Source organism: Oncorhynchus masou, chromosome 17 (assembly GCF_036934945.1).
Source record: "Oncorhynchus masou masou isolate Uvic2021 chromosome 17, UVic_Omas_1.1, whole genome shotgun sequence".
Lineage (NCBI taxonomy): Eukaryota > Metazoa > Chordata > Actinopteri > Salmoniformes > Salmonidae > Oncorhynchus > Oncorhynchus masou.
In genome coordinates, this window is record NC_088228.1 from 34,526,637 (window position 1) to 34,546,241 (window position 19,605).

At 45.1% G+C, this 19,605-nt stretch overlaps 1 protein-coding gene across 1 annotated transcript in view; it reads left to right on the top strand.

The window, feature by feature from the left end:
- Nucleotides 1-19,605, top strand: part of LOC135558919 (potassium/sodium hyperpolarization-activated cyclic nucleotide-gated channel 2-like) — a 69,473-nt gene that overhangs the window by 23,269 nt on the left and 26,599 nt on the right. Inside the window, exon 5 of the mRNA XM_064993146.1 lies at nucleotides 11,942-12,160. Within this exon, the coding sequence (XP_064849218.1) occupies nucleotides 11,942-12,160 (219 nt within the window). The remainder of the gene's footprint in view (nucleotides 1-11,941; nucleotides 12,161-19,605) is intronic.

Below are 19,605 nucleotides of genomic sequence, written 5' to 3' on the forward strand. Positions count from 1 at the left end.
TATGGGGAGAGTCGAAGAACCATTTTAGGTTAAATAGAACCTTTTTTTTCAAGAGTGTAGGTCCGTCCGTCAGCTCAGCCTTTTACAGACCCATGGAAAACTGCCCTGTCTCCCAGGCCCTAGCCACGAGGCACAGCTGGGGTTTTAAACGGATTGGGTTCTGTTCCTCTGCCGCCATTGGGCCTGTAAATCTCGTACATTTTCTGTTAGTTAAAATTTTTCCTGCAGGGAAGATGTTGAAGTGTGTTCCTTTTTATGAACGTACAGAACTAATACCCCATCAAATGAGTCCCCCGGTGGGCCTTAAGCAATGAGAAGAGAAAACAAGTATTTTCCTTTCATCCAAGTTGCGAAGGAACGAATCTTGGTTTGTGATGTTCGATTGAATTATGCTAGACTGTTATCTGTGCTGTGTTTTCATCTGTTTGATGTTTAAAATCAGGTCAGTTGATTGAGAAAGGTGATTACGACTTTGGCTCTGCTTCCCAATCTTACAACCTTGTGAAGTATTGCAGGGTTCAGGTGAGGGGTCAAGTGACCAGAATAGATATTAGTTGATCAGTTGATTGACCAGGTAACCATAATAATCTGAAAGGCTTGTTTGAGAAAGGCTTGTTTGAGAAAGGCTTGTTTGAGAATGTGATGAGAACAGTGAGGATCATGTGGATCTGCCAGGACACTCTCTCTAATGAAAGGTTCAGAACATCACATCCCTCCTGTCAGGAGCGTTATTGTCAGTTCCCATCATTTTGATGTCAGACTGTAATAAATCTCCATAACCTTCTCTGACAGATACTTACTGTCATTCATATGACAACCCAACACAGGCATTCTGACTGGCCACCTCAAAGCAAAAACTCAGAGTTTACCCTTCCATGATAGACAACTAGGGGTCCTGAGGACTGTGTTGTATACTGTATAAACTCCCACATGATATTCTCTCCCACCCTGACAGCTAGCCTAGCTCTGGCAGGCCGTTGACTCCCCCCACGTAGTATAACCAAGGCCAGGATCTCTCCAGAGGGCTGTCACTCTTTAGCGAGCGCCCCAGGTTGGCAGGATGCAGTGTTCCCGAGTCCACCTGAGACCTCCCTCCTATTGAGTGGCTGGCTCCTCGTAATATTATCCACTGTGTAGCAGCCAGGACAATCATCATCACTACTAGACCTACACACGCTAAAGTACAGGCCAGTGGAGGTGACAGGAGGGCACACAGGCAGTAACTCATGGAGTGCGAGGTGAGGCGGATGGGGGCAAGGGCGGGCGGGTTGTAACCCTTTTGAAGAGTATAAACTGCCTGTTCCCTTCTTTGTTGAATGGATGACGTCAAATAAGGCTAATAATTAAATCATAGAGCTGTAGAATTCCAAAATACACAATCTAGAACCTAAAGGGGTTCTTTGGTTGTCTCCATGGGAGAACAATAGCAATTACCATGGCAATTAAGCATCGATTCTTGAACATTTTAAATAGACGAATGTTACAACCACCAGGGAACGCTGATCAATTCTAGTCCGTTCTATCAATTTTAATTCTATGTTGGGAGGGATTGTGGATTAACAGTGAGAGAGTTTGTTTTTCCCCAGCAGAGAGAAAGAGCCATGCATCACAGGAGTAAAGGGGCTAAATGGATAATGATATAGCGGCAGCAGCAGCAAACAGACAGTCAGGCTTTCAGAACTGTAATTGTTGGTGTTGATTAAACACTACCGTAAAGAACAGACGTGCTTAATTGAAACAACTGGCCAAGAAATAGAGGCTCTTGCGTTACTGCATATACAATAACTAGTCTATCCCACACGGCAAAAACTAGTTGAATAAACATTGTTTCCACATAATTTCAACCCCCAAAACCTATGTGATGACATTGAATCAATGTGAAAACTGATTGGATTTGCAAGAAGAAAACATAAGGGCATTTCATATTTTTAACCTAAATCCAATGATGGTGAGATTTCTTTATTTCACATTGAATAACAACTCAACCAAATGTAAATCAAAACTAGATATTGAGCGGATGTCTGTGCCTAGTGGGATTGGACTAGTATGCAGTATCAGGGTGGGCTAAAGTGAATTTCGAGTTTCAGAGTCCGTATCCAACGCCGCATAATTAACTGTGATCAGACCCCCAACAGGTACCGAGTGGAAACAGTCATTTGAAATCAGTGAAGGATTTAGATATGTTTGTTGTCACTGTCTGAGAGAGAGGCAAGACAAAGGAAGAGATCATATCTAGCCCCATTAGCTGGTCTTGGTTTTGACTGTGTGAATAATTCCACCAAAGTCATATGTTCCTGAATGTACAGCAGAGGCTATGTGACAGTGCAAGGGGTTTTACAGCATTTCCCAAATTCGGTCCTCGGGACCGCAAGGGTTGCACGTTTTGTTTTTTGAATCAGCTGTGTAGTACTAGGGCAAAAAACAACAAAATGTTCACCCCTTGGGGTCTGGAAAACACTGCCTATGCCGGACCTCCTAGACCAATGATTTAAAGGCAAAGGAGACAGATGCACAGTGCAAACAAAGAGGCTTTTATTAAGAAAAGGCTAATTAAATCCTGGCTCTTTCAGAGCTCTACAGGGTCTGATGTTAAATGTAGAAAACAAAACAAAGTCAACAGGACTAGCCAACAGCTTAAACTCTGCTAATCATATCAGTCCTAGCAATACCTCGTGTGACGAGTGCTCTCCCCCAAAATGAGCGCTGCACACCTTTAAATCTTTCGGCTGTCAATTAGAGGGCTGCCACTCTCATTAAGGGAACAGCGTTCAGCTGGAGCTTGTTCCCCTAGCCCTGCTGTACCACAAGCCAATACATTCTAACATATGGAGAACTAGGGTTTGCCAGAAAACAACATATTGAAACTAACAGCAACATGGGAACAAACAACTCTGTAGATTTTGTATAGACTATGTATATGATAAAGGGCATATTGGCAAGCAAATTAATCATATAAAGAGAAAGGTTGGCTAAGCTTCTACCACATTGCATGTGGAGTTCAGTAGTTCCATATTATAATAATAGTGTCTCTCTGGCCTTATCTACTGTACTGCTCCTCTGTGGAACCCAAGTAACCCTATTAGATATATCCATCAGAGCTGCCGTTTCCCTTCCAAAAAAAGGCTTTATGAGAAAAGACTGACGCCATACAAACGGATCCAGACTCCCACACTAGACCCCATCATCATCGAGGCAGAGGCAGAGATAGATAGAAAAAAAGGATGCCACTCTTCCTCTGGTGCTGCGAATGAATGGGCTCGGAAAAGAGGATATCTGGCCTTCTGCTCACAGATTAAACAAATATATTACAATGTTGTGTTCTCCTCCCAGTGGTTTTGATGGAGGGAGAGCGATGAGGCATGGGGGGGGGGGGGGGGCAGAAAGAGAGAGAGAGAGAGAGATGGCCTGGCTGTCTCTGTCTGTGGCTGGTCACTATAAATTCAGTCAAGCTAGTGTAATAGAGCCTGCGGCTGCAGACAGGGTTGGACTGTCGGCTTCATAACGTGCTGTACTATATCTGCTAATATTTGCTCAGCTTATCGCTCCCCAACTACACGTGTTGATTGTCTCTCATTGGCTCTCTCTCTTAGGTGCCTATTATGGTCAAGCAAAGCCCTGGCCCCCTTTTTGTTCTGAGAAACGGAAAATATATGACAATGTGCCAGCGCAAAGCAAACATACATCTCTGTGTTCTGGGTTCTTTTGTTTGCCTGTGTTGGCTGTGACCCAGTTCCTTTGCGGTGAGGTTGACTGTTTTAAAATATATATATTTTTCACCTTTATTTAACCAGTTAGGCCAGTTGAGAACAAGTTCTCATTTACAACTGCGACCTGGCCAAGATAAAGCAAAAACAGAGTTACAAATGGAATAAACAAACACATAGTCAATAACACAATAGAAAACATCTATATACGTTGTGTGCATATTAGGTAAGATTAGGGAGGTAAGGCAATAAATAGGCCGTAGTGGCAAAGTAATTACAATTTAGCAATTAAACACTGGAGTGATAGATGTGCAGAAGATGAATGTGCAAGTAGAGATACTGCGCTGCAAAGGAGCAAATAAATAAATACAATATGGGGATGAGGTAGTTGGATGGGCTATTTACAGATGGTCTATGTACAGGTGCAATGATCTGTGACATGCTCTGACAGCTGATGCTTAAAGTTAGTGAGGGAGATATGAGTCTCCAGCTTCAGTGATTTTTGCAATTCGTTCCAGTCATTGGCAGCAGAGAACTGGAAGGAAAGGCAGCCAAAGGTAGGAATAGGCTTTGGGGTTGACCAGTGAAATATACTTGCTAGAGCGCGTGCTACAGGTGGGTGCTGCAATGGTGACCAGTGAGCTGAGATAAGGTAGGGGCTTTACCTAGCAAAGACTTATAGCTGACCTGGAGCTAGTGAGTTTGGCGACAAATATGAAGCAAGGGCCAGCCAACGAGCGCATACAGGTCGCTGTGGTGGTAGTATATGGGGCTTTGATAACAAAACGGATGGCACTGTGATAGACTGCATCCAATTTGCTGAGTAGTGTGTTGGAGGCTATTTTGTAAATGACATCGCTGAAGTCAAGGATCGGTAGGATAGTCAGTTTTACAAGGGTATGTTTGGCAGCATGAATGAATGATGCTTAGCTGCGAAATAGGAAGCCGATTCTAGATTTAATTTTGGATTGGAGGTGCTTAATGTGAGTCTGAAAGGAGAGTTTACAGTCTAAACAGACACCTAGGTATTTGTATTGTCCATATCTTCTAAGTCAGAACCGTCCAGTTAGTGATGCTGTAGTGATGCTGGATGGGCTTGGCAGGTGTGGGCAGCGATCGGTTGAAGAGCATGCAATTAGTTGTACTTGCATTTAAGAGCAGTTAGAGGCCACGGAAGGAGAGTTGTATGGCATTGAAGCTCGTCTAGAGGTTAGTTAACACAGTGTCCAAAGAGGGCCAGAAGTTTACAAAATGGTGTCGTCTGCGTAGAGGTGGATCGGAGAATCACCAGCAGCAAGAGCGACATCATTGATGTATACAGAGAAAAGAGTCAGCCAGAGAATTGAACCCTGTGGCAGCACCATAGAGACTGCCAGAGATCCGGACAACAGGCTCTCCAATTTGATACACTGAAATCTGTCTGAGAAGTAGTTGGTGAAACAGGCGAGGCAGTCATTTGAGAAACCAAGGCTGTACAGTCTGCCGATAAGAATGTGGTGATTGACAGAGTCGAAAACCTTGGCCAGATCGATGAAGACGGCTGCACAGTATTGTCTTTTATCGGTGGCGGTTATGATATTGTTTAGGACCTTGAGCGTGGCTGAGGTGCACCCATGACCAGCTCAGAAACCAGATTGCATACCGGAGAAGGGACGGTGGGATTCGAAATGGTCGGGGGGGATCTGTTTGTTAATTTGGCTTTCGAAGACCTTAGAATGGCAGGGTAGGATGGAAAAAGGTCTGTAACAGTTTGGGTCTAGAGTATCACCCCCTTTGAAGAGGGGGATGACCACGGCAGCTTTCCAATCTTTGGGGATCTCAGACGATATGAAAGACAGGTTGAACAGGCTAGTAATAGGGGTTGCAACAATTGCGGTGGATAATTTTAGAAAGAGAGGGTCCAGATTGTCTAGCCCAGCTGATTTGTAGGGGTCCAGATTTTGCAACTCTTTCAGAACATCAAGCTATCTGGATTTGGGTGTAGGAAAAGCTGCAAGTTGCTGTTGGGGGTGCAGGGCTGTTGACCGAGGTAGGGGTAGCCAGGTGGAAAACATGGCCAGCCATAGAAAATTGCTTATTGAAATTCTCAATTATCGTGGAGTTTTCGGTGGTGACAGTTTTTCCTAGCCTCAGTGCAGTGGGCAGCTGGGAGAAGGTGCTCTTATTCTCCGTGGAGTTTACAGTGTCCCAGAACATTTGGGAGTTTGTGCTACAGGATGCAAATTTCTGTTTGAAAAAGCTAGCCTTTGCTTTCCTAACTGCCTGTGTATATTGGTTCCTAACTTCCCTGAATAGTTGCATATTGCGGGGGCTATTCGTTGTTAATGCAGTACGCCAAAGGATATTTTTGTGCTGGTCAAGGGCAGTCAGGTTTGGAGGGAACCAAGGGCTATATCTGTTCCTGGTTCAACATTTTTTGAATGGGGCATGCTTATTTAAGATGGTCAGGAAAGAAGCACTTTTAAAGAATAACCAGGCATCCTCTACTGACGGAATGAGGTCAATATCCTTCCAGGATACCCGGGCCAGGTAGATTATAAAGGCCTGCTCGCTGAAATATTTTAGGGAGCATTTGAAAGTGATGAGGATTGGTCGTTTGACCGCAGACCCATTACGGACGCAGGAAATGAGGCAGTGATCGCTGAGATCCTGGTTGAAAAGAGCAGAGGTGTGTTTAGAGGGCAGGTTGGTCAGTATTATATCTGTGAGGGTGCCCGTGTTTATGGATTTGGGGTTGTACCTGATAGGTTCATTGATAATTTACATGAGATTGAGGGCATCTAGCTTACATTGTAGGATGGCCGGGGTGTTAAGCATGTCCCAGTTTGGGTCACCCAACAGTACGAGATCTGAATATAGATGGGGGGCAATCAATTCACATGTGGTGTCCAGGGCACAGCTGGGGGCAGAAGGTGGTCTATAACAAGCGGCAATGGTGAGAGACTTGCTTCTGAAAAGGTGGATTTTTAGTAGAAGTAAAGTAGAAGCTCAAATTGTTTGGGCACACACCTGGATAGTATGACAGAACTCTGCAGTAGATTGCAATTCCGCCCCCTTTGGCAGTTCTGTCTTGTCAGAAAATGTTATAGTTAGGGATGGAAATTTCAGGATTTTTGGGGGCCTTCCTAAGCCAGGATTCAAACACGGCTAGGACATCCGGGGTATCAGAGTGTGCTAAAGCAGTGAATTAATTCAACTTAGGGATGAGGCTTCTAATGTTAACATACATGAAACCAAGGCTTTTACGGTTACAGAAGTCAACAAATGAAAGCACCTGGGGAATGGGAGTGGAGTTAGGCGCTGCAGGCCCTGGATTAACCTCTACATCACCAGAGGAACAGAGGAGGAGTAGGATAGGGTACGGCTAAAGGGTATAAGAACTGGTCGTCTAGTGCGGGACGTCGCGATGGAAGAAGTCTGTTGAAGCCCCCTTGGACGGTTACGTCGGCAGACCAGTCGTGCTGGATCGGCAGGGCTCCGTGTATGTAGTAAAAGGGTCCAGGCCAATTGGCAAAATAGGTATTGTAGCCCAAGAAATTGGCTAACGGTCCTCTTCAGCTAACAGTCCGATATGCTCTAGTGCTACTAGCCGTGGCTTGCGGGCCACGGCTATTAGGCTAGCAGATGGGCCTACAGGGAACGTCTCGACGGAGGAGCCTGTTGAAATCCCTCGGGCAAATTATGTCGGTAGACCAGGCATCATTGTTTTTATTTTTTATTTTATCTTTATTTAACTAAGCAAGTCAGTTAAGAACAAATTCTTATTTTCAATGAAGGCCTAGGAACAGTGGGTTAACTGCCATGTTTAGGGGCAGAACGACAGATTTTTACCTTATCAGCTCGGGGATTCGATCTTGCAACCTTTCGGTTACTAGTCCAACTCTCTGACCACTAGGCTACCTGCCGCCCCAAACGGATCGGCGGGGATCCGTGTCAGCAGAAAAAGGGGTCCAGGCCAATTGGCAAAATATGTATTGTAGCCCAAGGAGTGGCTGATGGGCCTCTTCAGCTAGCCGGGAGATGGGCCTAGCATGAGGCTAGGCCCATGCTTACTTCAGGACAGAGACATTAGCCAGGGGGTAGCCACTCTGATAGTAGATATCTAGCTGTGATGATCCAAGTGAAAAGGTTGAGAGCTTGCGGTAGGAACCTGGAGATGTGGAGAAAAAGCAGTCAGGTATGCTCTGGGTTGAATCGCGCTGTGCAGACTGGCAGGACTTGCCCGGGCTAAGGTTAGCTGACTACTGGCTAGTAGCTAGTTAGCTGGCTAACTTCTGTTGGGGGTTCCGGTTCTAAAGTATAGAAAATAGCAGATCCATACCACATTGGGTGAGGTGGGTTGCAGGAGAGTATGTTGAAACTGAGGTTAAACATATAAAAAATATATACGAAATATTTACGAAGGAAAAAAAGATATACACGGGACACGACAAAACAAAGACAAAGACATCTGAACTGGTACGCCATCTTGGAATCAATTGTACTAATTGAGTATAGCTTATGTATGGTATGGACAAACTACTTGTGTACAGTGAGCCATCAGAGTGTCTCAAAGAAAATACACATTTAAAATATTGGGACACAGCCCCTAAGGATTCAAGGAGACCCCGATGTCGTCAATTACATCATGTTCTCCTCTACCTACTACTGTACTTCCAAGCCAGCCTCTTAAAACCTGAGCATATAGCCTCCTATCCCTGAAGTGTTTTCAGATGGGAAAGAACCAAATTGGTTTAAACAGCTCCCCGTAGTCCATAGGAAGTGTAGGTGGAGCCTTACTTGGTGAGGTATCTGTTCTATGAGGTCTTTCATAGTTGAACAGATTGTTTATACATGTATCACTTTGATCCTATATGCTCCAGTGTGGTTGACCCCTGAGACTTCCTCTTTCTCACTCACTCACTCACTCACTCACTCACTCACTCACTCACTCACTCACTCACTCACTCACTCACTCACTCACTCACTCACTCACTCACTCACTCACTCACTCACTCACTCTCTTTCCCTCGGTGTAAAGGCTTGTAAAGGCTTCTAGGAGTAGTGGGTGGAGGAGTCAGGCGCAGAGAGCAGGGTTAGTTCAAACGTGGATCTTTATTCCAGGAACAGAGTAACGGTCACACCAAACACAAGTGCGCATAAATACCAAGTCTAACAAACAGGACGAAACTGTCCGGGTAAAAGGAATCCACAATAATCCACACACCATGAACAGAAAAACAAGCCCGCACAAAAGCAGGCGGGCCTACCGGGTTTAAATAGCCCAAAACAATACCCACACAAGAAACAGGTAAAACTAATCAGACAAAACTAACTGAAACAGAAAAGGGGATCGGTGGCAGCTAGGAGGCCGGCGACGACGACCGCCGAGCGCCGCCCGAACAGGAAGAGGCACCATCTTTGGCGGGATTTGTGACACTCTGTCTCTTTCACAGCTGCCTGGGCTATTTTCAAGCCAAAGTGCTCATCATTCATCCATTATTCACTTTCTTTCACTCTACTGTTTCTGTTTTCACATCCACCATTTAGCCCCTGCAGTGGATCCAACGGTTATTTTAAGAATCTCTCTTTCCTTCCATTTTATTACCTGAGTAAAACAGTCCCTCCTTTCCACTCTAACCATTTAATACAGAAAATCCTAGATATGGATCAGCTAGTGCTCAGTGTTCTACTTAATGGATTATTTATTTATTTTATTTAACCTTTATTTAACCAGGAACGGCTCACTGAGATTAAAATATCTTTTTCAAGAACGCCTTAGCCAAGATAGGCAGCAAGTCATTACAAACAATTACAGACAGACAACATGAAAAACTACAAGTAATCTAGTAAAAACCATTGAATTCACAAGAGTATAACAAAATAAAAAAAACAGAAAATTAAAAACATTGACAGGTCAGGGAATCAGCCTCAAAATCCTTCATCAGTGATTGAAAAACACCAATCGGGACAAGTTCTTCCAGTTTAAAAGTATTTTTTAAGGTGTTCCAAGACGATGGCGCAGAGTGCCCTTTTACCAAATTCAGTTCAAACATTTGGAACAGTTAGCAGGATAAAGTCCAGCGAACGAAGAGAGTACCCACCACATTTCTGAACAATAAAAATGCCCAAATAAAAAGGTAGTAAACCCAAAATGGCTTTGTAAATAAAAGTATACCAGTGACTGAGCCTACAAGTGACTAGAGAAGGCCAGCCAACCCTGGTATACAAAGTGCAGTGGTGCATAAGGGTTTTGCAGTTTAAAATAAATCTCAAAGTGCCATGGTAAAGAGTGTCAATTGATTTAAAACACTGAGCGGAAGCATTCATATATAAAATATCCCCATAGTCTAGCAAAGACATAAATGTAGCTGATACTTGCCTCCTTCTGGCTTCAAAAGAAAAACAGGCCTTATTCCTAAATAAAATCCCAATTTCAGCTTCAATTTTTTCGTAAGTTGTTGAATATGCAATTAATTGGGGAGGGAATAATGTTTCTCTATTCTATCATAGTCGATTACATTTAAACCTACACCACTGAATGCAGTCTGGAGGGGAGAGCAGGACGAAGTGGAACATTTTGACTGCAGTCTCTAGCTGTACCCTTTCCCTGTTCTGCTCTGCTGTGTGTCGTGGGCGGTAGAGAAGGGCGTGGGAAATAAGGAATCTATGGAGGCCTTGACTTTGTGTCAGTACAGAACATTGTGTGCTTGGTAGGAATAATGGATAACTGAACTGCTTCTCAGTTGGCCACAAGGTGTTGTTGACATCAGAGGCTCCTTGGATAGGGGCTATGTTCCAACACTATCATCCGGTCCCAATTCGCCCCCTAGCCCTTCCCCTTGGCCATATCCATATTTTGCAGATCTGTAAAGTGTTAGCAATATGGTTGAAGCTCCACCACCGCACTCCCTATACCTATCCAGATGCTTCAGATCTGGAAATGTCAAAGAGTTATGGCCAAGGGGAGGGAGTATGGAGTGAAGTGGGACTGGCTGGCTTCCTTTCCTTGTGACCTTTCTTTCCACTAACAGACAGGTAAAAGGGTTGTAGAGGTCTGTTTAGCTGTCAACGCAATTCAAATAAGAATTCAAACAAGGAGAGGAGGCAAGGAAAGGAAGCTGTTCAAAAGTACTGGGACTTGGCCAGACTTAGGACGTGGCCTTTAGTTGCTTCTTTCCTGGACATTTTCTGTTGACTACACAGCCCTCACTGCAATAAATTGCTGAGATTGTACCAAAAACAAACCGCAATATTTCGAATCGACTGGAGAACACTTACTGTAATACAAAATGAGTGGAATACTGCACCTCTGCACCTTTAAATTATTGGCGCCATCTCATAGACATGCATAAAAATGAATTCTGCTCCACAGTATTGTTTTTATTGGTTGCATAATGTCACCGTGTGTGTGTGTGTGTGTGTGTGTGTGTGTGTGTGTGTTGTTGTTGTGGTGTAAAGGAAAATACCCCAAAACTGTTGGTATTTGTTTCATTAGTCTGTTGTTGACATAGTCCCAAATGTTGCTTGTCATTTGTTGCTTGTAACTGAAAAAATACAGAAATCCTCCCCGTATGATGCATTTTGCAAAATATATCTTGAAAACTTGATTGCTGACAAGCAAAACATTTTGGGACAATGCCAACAATACCAAAGGTTTTTGGGTGGAATTTTCCTTTAAAGTCTCTGTGGAAATAATCTCAGAACCTCCTCTACCTCTCACTGATTAGGCCTCACAGGATTCCCCCAATATCTCTCTCTCTTTCTTTGTTTCTCTCTCTCTAACCTTCTATCTTTGTCTTTCTCTGTCTCTCTCTCTCTTTCTCTCTTTCTTTCTCTCTTTGTCTCACTTTCTTTCTCTCATTCTTTCTACTTCTTTCTTTCTTCCTCTCTCCTTTCTTTATTCCTCTCTCCCTCTCTGTCTCTAACCCTCTTTCACTCCCTCTCCCCCCCTTTCTCACCCCCCCTAATTATCCTCCTCGTCCTCTCTATCTCTTTCCCTCTCTGTATCTCCCCTGAGTCCTCATTTATACAACTTCCTCTCCTTGTCCCGTTTGTCCCCAATTCTCAATTTTCTGCCCTCTCTATCTCCTACCCTCCTCTCCTACCCTCCTCGGTCTCTCACTCTGTGCGTTTTTGTATCTTACTTTGAGTCACCAACTTCCTCCATTCCTTCTCCTCTCCTCCCCAAATGTGTAACTTCTGTCTTTTATCCATATTTAAAATATTTTCTGTTTAATTTCTCTGTCTTTCTGCAGAATGACACCTGGTCGGAGCTATATTCGTTTGCAGTGTTCAAGGCGATGAGCCACATGCTGTGTATCGGCTACGGTCGGCAGGCCCCGGAGAGCCTGTCTGATATCTGGCTCACCATGCTCAGTATGATCGTCGGGGCCACCTGCTATGCTGTGTTCATAGGCCATGCCACAGCACTCATCCAGTCCCTGGACTCATCCCGACGACAGTACCAGGAGAAGGTAAGGAGCCTCTCCCTTCATCATCCTCCCACTATCTCTCCATTCTGTTATAACTACGATCATGTTGCCTGAATGGTGTAGTGAAATTATAGCTTCCTTTCCTGTGAATTAATACATGAATGAATGAATAATGAATGAATAAATGAATAAATGAACTGCCATTACTCCTTTACTGCTAAGCTATTCTTTCTCTTCATATTACTTCTGATATAAAATAATTATTATTAGCTATGTAACAATTACATACTAAAATGTAGTGATCATTAATAAAGTAATACTTACTTTATTTTATTATTGAACCACTAAGGACCATTTGGTTTTACCTAGTAGGTAGTAAGGTCATCGCAATAGAAATTTTCTCCATTTGAAAAAAATATAATTTTCTATATCGATCTTATTAGTGGTTATGAATTGACCATGTTAAATTTGACTGCATTATTTTATTTGTTCCAAGTTAGCCTATATATATATATATATATATATATATATATATATATGAGGGTTTGTTAAGAAGAGAGAGAGAAAAAGAGAGGAGATATTGCGTGTTTCTCCGTTCTCCTTACAAGCTGTGTTAAAGTTTTTTTTCCCTTCACAAAACACAGCCTTGTAGTACCGGGCCAAACCAAAAGCATTAATGGGGGAGGAGGGGGTCCAATTATAAAATTAGGAATTGAGTGATGTAAAGCCACAAAATAATTTCCAATCAATTAAATGAATGTTGTGTGTCTCAGTCAACCGATTTCAACCTATTTAACACTTATGGGAGATTCTGGAGCGGCTCCTGAGACAGCGTTTTCCACCATCAACTAAACACCAAATGATGGATTTTCTTGCGGAAGAATGATGTCACATCCCTCCAATAGAGTTCAAGTGCGGAGCGATTTCATTGCAAACATAAATTGTATCTGGATTTTATAATTTAGAAATTGTATTAGGATATTGCATTTGAATTAAAGAATGTTGAATGTTTAATGCACAAATAAAACTTGTATTTCATGATTTTAAAAATAATTGAATGAGTGTTGCATTCAGTTTTAAAATAAAATGTAAATTTGATTGAATATTCTAACTCAATATTTTATATATTCAGTTAAAATATGTTAGATATTGCATTTATTGTCAAGTTTAAAAACCATAATTTCAAGTTAATCAAAGTTTAATATATTCAATGTAACGGCTTTCTTCCGTCGAAGGAGAGGAGGACACAAATGCAGCGCAGTTCGTGTTCAACATGTTTAATAAAAGAACGATAACACTATACAAATACAAAATAACAAATGTGGCAAAACCCGAAAGAAACAGTCCTATCTGGTGCAGAGAACACAGACAGGAAACGACCACCCACAAAACCCAACACAAAAACAGGCTACCTAAATATGGTTCCCAATCAGAGACAATGACTAACACCTGCCTCTGATTCAGAACCATATCAGGCCCAAACATAGAAATAGACAAACCAGACATACAACATAGAATGTCCACCCAGCTCACGTCCTGACCAACACTAAAACACGGAAAACACAAAAGAACTATGGTCAGAACGTGACAGTACCCCCCAAGGTGCGGACTCCGACCACACCACCTAAACCTATAGGGGAGGGTCTGGGTGGGCATCTGTCCGCGGTGGCGGTGGCGGCTCCGGCTCTGGCTCTGGACGTGGACCCCACTCCATCATTGTCTTTGTCCACCTCCTTAGCGTCCTTTGAGTGGTGACCCTCGCCGCCTACCTTGGCCTAGGAACCCTAACAAAGGGCCCCACTGGACTGAGGGGCAGCTCGGGACTGAGGGGCAGCTCGGGACTGAGGGGCAGCTCGGGACTGAGGGGCAGCTCGGGACTGAGGGGCAGCTCGGGACTGAGGGGCAGCTCGGGACTGAGAGATAGCTCAGGCTGGTTGACGGCTCTGGCAGCTTCTGGCTGACTGACGGCTCTGGCAGCTCCTGGCTGACTGGCGGCTCTGGCAGCTCCTGGCTGAATGGAGGCTCTGGCAGATCCTGGCTGAATGGAGGCTCTGGCAGATCCTGGCTGAATGGCGGCTCTGGCAGATCCTGGCTGAATGGCGGCTCTGGCAGATCCTGGCTGAATGGCGGCTCTGGCAGATCCTGGCTGAATGGCGGCTCTGGCAGATCCTGGCTGAATGGTGGCTCTGGCAGATCCTGGCTAAATGGCGGATCCTGGCAGATCTTTGCTGAATGGCGGCTCTGACAGATCCTGGCTGACTGGCGGATCCTGGCTGACTGGTAGGTCTGGCGGATCCTGGTTGACTGGCGGTTCTGGAAGATCCTGGCTGACTGGCGGCTCTGGCGGCTCCTTGCAGACTGGCGGCTGTGGCGGCTCCTTGCAGACCCTGGCTGAATGGCGGCTCTGGCAGATCCTGGCTGAATGGTGGCTCTGGCAGATCCTTGCTGAATGGCGGCTCTGGCAGATCCTGGCTGACTGGCGGATCCTGGCTGAATGGCGGCTCTGGCAGATCCTGGCTGACTGGCGGCTCTGGCGGATCCTGACTGACTGGCGGCTCTGGCGGCTCCTTGCAGACTGGCGGGTGTGGCGGCTCCTTGCAGACTGGCGGCTCCATGCAGACTGGCGGCTCCTTGCAGACTGGCGGCTCCTTGCAGACTGGCGGCTCCTTGCAGACTGGCGGCTCCTTGCAGACTGGCGGCTCTGGCGGCTCCTTGCAGACTGGCGGCTCTGGCGGCTCCTTGCAGACTGGCGGCTCTGGCGGCTCCTTGCAGACTGGCGGCTCCTTGCAGACTGGCGGCTCTAGCGGCTCTGGACAGGCGGGAGACTCTAGCAGCTCTGGACAGGCGGGAGACTCTAGCAGCTCTGGACAGGCGGGAGACTCTAGCAGCTCTGGACAGGCGGGAGACTCTAGCAGCTCTGGACAGGCGGGAGACTCTAGCAGCTCTGGACAGACGGGAGACTAGCAGCTCTGGACAGACGGGAGACTCTAGCAGATCTGGACCGAGGACACGCACCTCAGGGCGAGTGTGGGGAGGAGGAACAGGGAGTACTGGGCTCTGGACACGCACAGGAAGCCTGATGCGGGGGGCTGCCATCGGAGGGCTGGTGCGTGGAGGTGGTACTGGATAGACTGGACCGTGCAGGTGCACTGGAGCTCTTAAGCACCGAGCCTGCCCAACCTTACCTGGCTCGATGCCCACTCTAGCCCGGCCGATACTAGGAGCTGGTATGTACCCCACCGGGCTATGCGTCTGCACTGGAGACACCGTGCGCTCCACAGCATAACACGGTGCCTGCCCGGTCTCTCTCGCTCTCCGGTAAGCACAGGAAGTTGGCGCAGGTCTCCTACCTGGCTTCGCCACACATCCTGTGTTCCACCCTCCAATACATTTTTGGGGCTGCCTCTCGGGCTTCCTACCGCGTCGCCGTGCTCGTTTCGCCAACTCCATTCTCATGTAACCCTCTTCACACTGCTCTGGCAAATCCCAGGCGGGCTCCGGCGCTCTCCCTGGGTCGACCGCCCACCTGTCTATCTCTTCCCAAGCTGTATAGTCCAGATTCTGCTCCCAAGTCCAATAATCCTGACATCGCTGCCTCTCCTGCTCCTGCCCGTCACCACGCCGCTTGGTCCTGTTGTGGTGGGTGGTTCTGCAACGGCTTTCTTCCGTCGAAGGAGAGGAGGACCAAAATGCAACGCAGTTCGTGTTCAACATGTTTAATAAAAGAACAGTAATGTGAACACTATACAAATACAAAATAACAAACGTGGCAAAACCCGAAACAGTCCTATCTGGTGCAGAGAACACAAAGACAGGAAACAACCACCCACAAAACCCAACACAAAAACAGGCTACCTAAATATGGTTCCCAATCAGAGACAATGACTAACACCTGCCTCTGATTTAGAACCATATCAGGGCAAACATAGAAATAGACAAACTAGACATACAACATAGAATACCCACCCAGCTCACGTCTTGACCAACACTAAAACAAGAAAAACACAAAAGAACTATGGTCAGAACGTGACATTCAACTTCTCAGATTCAGTTTTTAAACTAATTTCTCTAAATTCAGATTCAAAACCAGAGACAACATCCTGGGCCCGGTTTCCAAGAGCATCTTAAGTTAGGCTAAGTTAATCGTTAGAACCTTTGTAGGAGTTTCTTTAAATTTCAGAGCTGTTTCCCCAAACCATTGTTGTTAAAGTTGCATTTGAAAACGCTCTGAAACTAACGGCTTGCTCAGACCACTCGTAGAACAGCTAAGTGCTACGTTTTTTTGGAGCTGATCCGTTGTCAGTATTGTGAAATAATTACAATGTTAAGGAAAGATTTGAATGAAGAAAGCTGATTCGAGAGCAGCGCTTCCTTTCTTTCGATCCTATCTGTATCGACACATGCTCCAACTATGCACTTAGCGACCGTTCTCTCTGCGTGGTGTTTTTGGGAAACGCATGTTACAACTTCGGACTTTGTATGAAATATGCATCGTTAAAATACTCCAAAGCCTAAGTTACATCGCTATCGGGAAACTGGGCCCTGCTACTTTGCCAGCCAGGAAAGGTAGAGGGGATCAGATAGAATCAAGCACTCTCTCCAGAAGCTTCTGGCGGTTTCTGAAGCCAATGTGGCATGTTTAATATTTTTTTCCTATGAATTTGGCTCTGGCGTTTGAACCACTTTGGCTATAAGCTATTATGACCGCATTCCTGAAAGCTAAGACTCTTTGGAGCATGGATTTGTGTTTTGTTCCCTTCTATGATGATCATAGGTCGCGATAGAAAGGAGTGTCACATTAAACGCAACTTGGGCCCCCTTAGAATATGGTTGAATAGCCCTGTCATAGCCCTTCTAAAGATAGCCTACATAGACAAAGCCCATAGGGATTAGACCAGGAAGCTAACGCAAGTCTTCAAGTCTCCAGCAAGGTTCATCGAACCAATTTGGTTCCATTTCGCCCCCCTTTGACCTCATACCTCAGATCACGGAGCCAATATACTGTAAGTGACTGGGTTCAAAATGAGGCCTACTGCACACTTTCTGTGGCAAACAGAAGCAGAAGGATCTGTGCACCCCATTTAATGAGAGTGCAACAGAGGTTGTTTGGTCACCCATCCATGTGATGAGTAGCCTCGTAATTACCAGGCTGATTATCACGTATAGCGAACCATTCATGTAAGCTCGCGGGATCAGGCGGCTCGAAAAGCTATGTGATGAGCAACCTTGGCTGAGACATGAAGACATGTTTTAGTTTGACTGATGGGGTTCTAAACCAGGTCTCCTGTGCGCCAGACAATTAATCTATTAAGGTCTAAGTCAAGTTACTCATCACACAAGCGTGTTCATTGAACCACCTTTGTTACACTTCACCCACCTTTGACCTCCTCATTGAACAGACCCATACAAGTCACAGGACCAATGCCTAGGCTTTAGGTCAACAGGCAAAGACAGTCTTAACCCAGTCAGTCACATTTAACAATTTGCCCAAAATGCCAGATGGCCAATTCGCCCCTGCCTGAAACTAGACTATAGTGGCTTGCAAAAGTGAGACTAGCAGCTCTGGACAGGCGGGAGATGAGCAGCTCTGGACAGGCGGGAGACTCTAGCAGCTCTGGACAGGCGGGAGACACTGGCATGATGCTGCCACCACCATGCTTCACTAGGGGGATGTTGTGTTCGAGGTGTTGAGAGGTGTTGGGTTTGCGCCAGACATAGCATTTTTCTTGATGGCCAAAAAGCTAGCAATTGTTAAATGTGACTGACTGGGTTAAGACTGTCTTTGCCTGTTGACCTAAAGCCTAGGGGTGAATACCCCCCTTGGCATATTTCCTATTTTGTTGCCTTACAAACTGGAATTAAAATTGATTTTTTTTTGGGGGGGTTTATCATTTGATTTACACAACATGCCTACCTCTTTGAAGATGCAAATATGTTTTATTGTGAAGCAAGAAATAAGACTTGAGCGTGCATAACTATTCACCCCCGCAAAGTCAATACTTTGTAGATCCACCTTTCGCAGCAATTACAGCTGCAAGTTTCTTGGGGTAGGTCTCTATAAGCTTGGCACATCTAGCTACTGGGATTTTTGCCCATTCTTCAAGGCAAAACTGCTCCAGCTCCTTCACGTTGGATAGGCTCCACTGGTGTACAACAATCGTTAAGGCATAACACAGATTCTCAATTGGATTGAGGTCTGGGCTTTGAATAGGCCATTCCAAGACAATTACAGTTGAAGTCAGAAGTTTACATTACACTTAGGTTGGAGTCATTAAAACTCATTTTTCAAACACTCCACAAATTTCCTGTTAACAAACTATAGTTTTGGCAAGTCGGTTCGGACATCTACTTTGTGCATGACACAAGTCATTTTTCCAACAATTGTTTACAGACAGATTATTTCATGTATCATTCACTGTATCACAATTCCAGTAGGTCCGAAGTTTACATACACCAAGTTGACTGTGCCTTAAAACTGCTTGGAAAATTACAGAAAAGGATGTCATGGCCTTAGAAGCTTCTGATAGACTAATTGACATCATTTGAGTCAATTGGAGGTGTATCTGGGGATGTATTCCAAAGCCTACCTTCAAACTCAGTGCCTCTTTGCTTGATATCATGGCAAAATCAAAAGAAATCAGCCAAGATCTCAGAAAAAAAATTGTAGTCTGGTTCATCCTTGGGAGACATTTCCAAATGCCTGAAGGTGCCACGTTCATCTGTACAAACAATAGTACGCAAGTATAAACACTATGGGACCACGCAGCCGTCATACTGCTCAGGAATGAGACGCGTTTTGTCTCCTAGAGATGAACGTACTTTGGTGCGAAAAGTGCAAATCAATCCCAGAACAACAGCAAAGGACCTTGTGAAGATGCTGTAGGAAACAGGTACAGAAGTATCTATATCCACAGTGAAACGAGTCCTATATCGACATAACCTGAAAGGCCGCTCAGCAAGGAAAAAGCCACTGCTCCAAAACTGCCATAAAGTCATACTACGGTTTGCAACTGCACATGGGGACAAAGATCATTATTTTTGGAGAAATGTCCTTTGGTCTGATGAAACAAAAATAGAACTGTTTAGCCATAATGACCATCGTTATGTTTGGAGGGAAAAGGGGAAGGCTTGCAAGCCAAATAACACGATCCCAACCGTGAAGCACGGGGGTGGCAGCATCATGTTATGGGGGTGCTTTGCTGCAGTGGTCCACTTCACAAAATAGAGGGCTTCATGAGGAAGGAAAATGATGTGTATATATTGAAGCAACATCTCAAGACATCAGTGAGGAAGTTAATGCTTGGTCGCAAATGGTTCTTCCAAATGGACAATGACCCCAAGCATACTTCCAAAGTAGTGGCAAAATGGCTTAAGGACAAAAAAGTCAAGGTATTGGAGTTGCCATCACAAAGCCCTGACCTCAATCCTATAGAAGATTTGTGGGCAGAACTAGAAAAGCGTTAGCAAGCAAGGAGACCTACAAACCT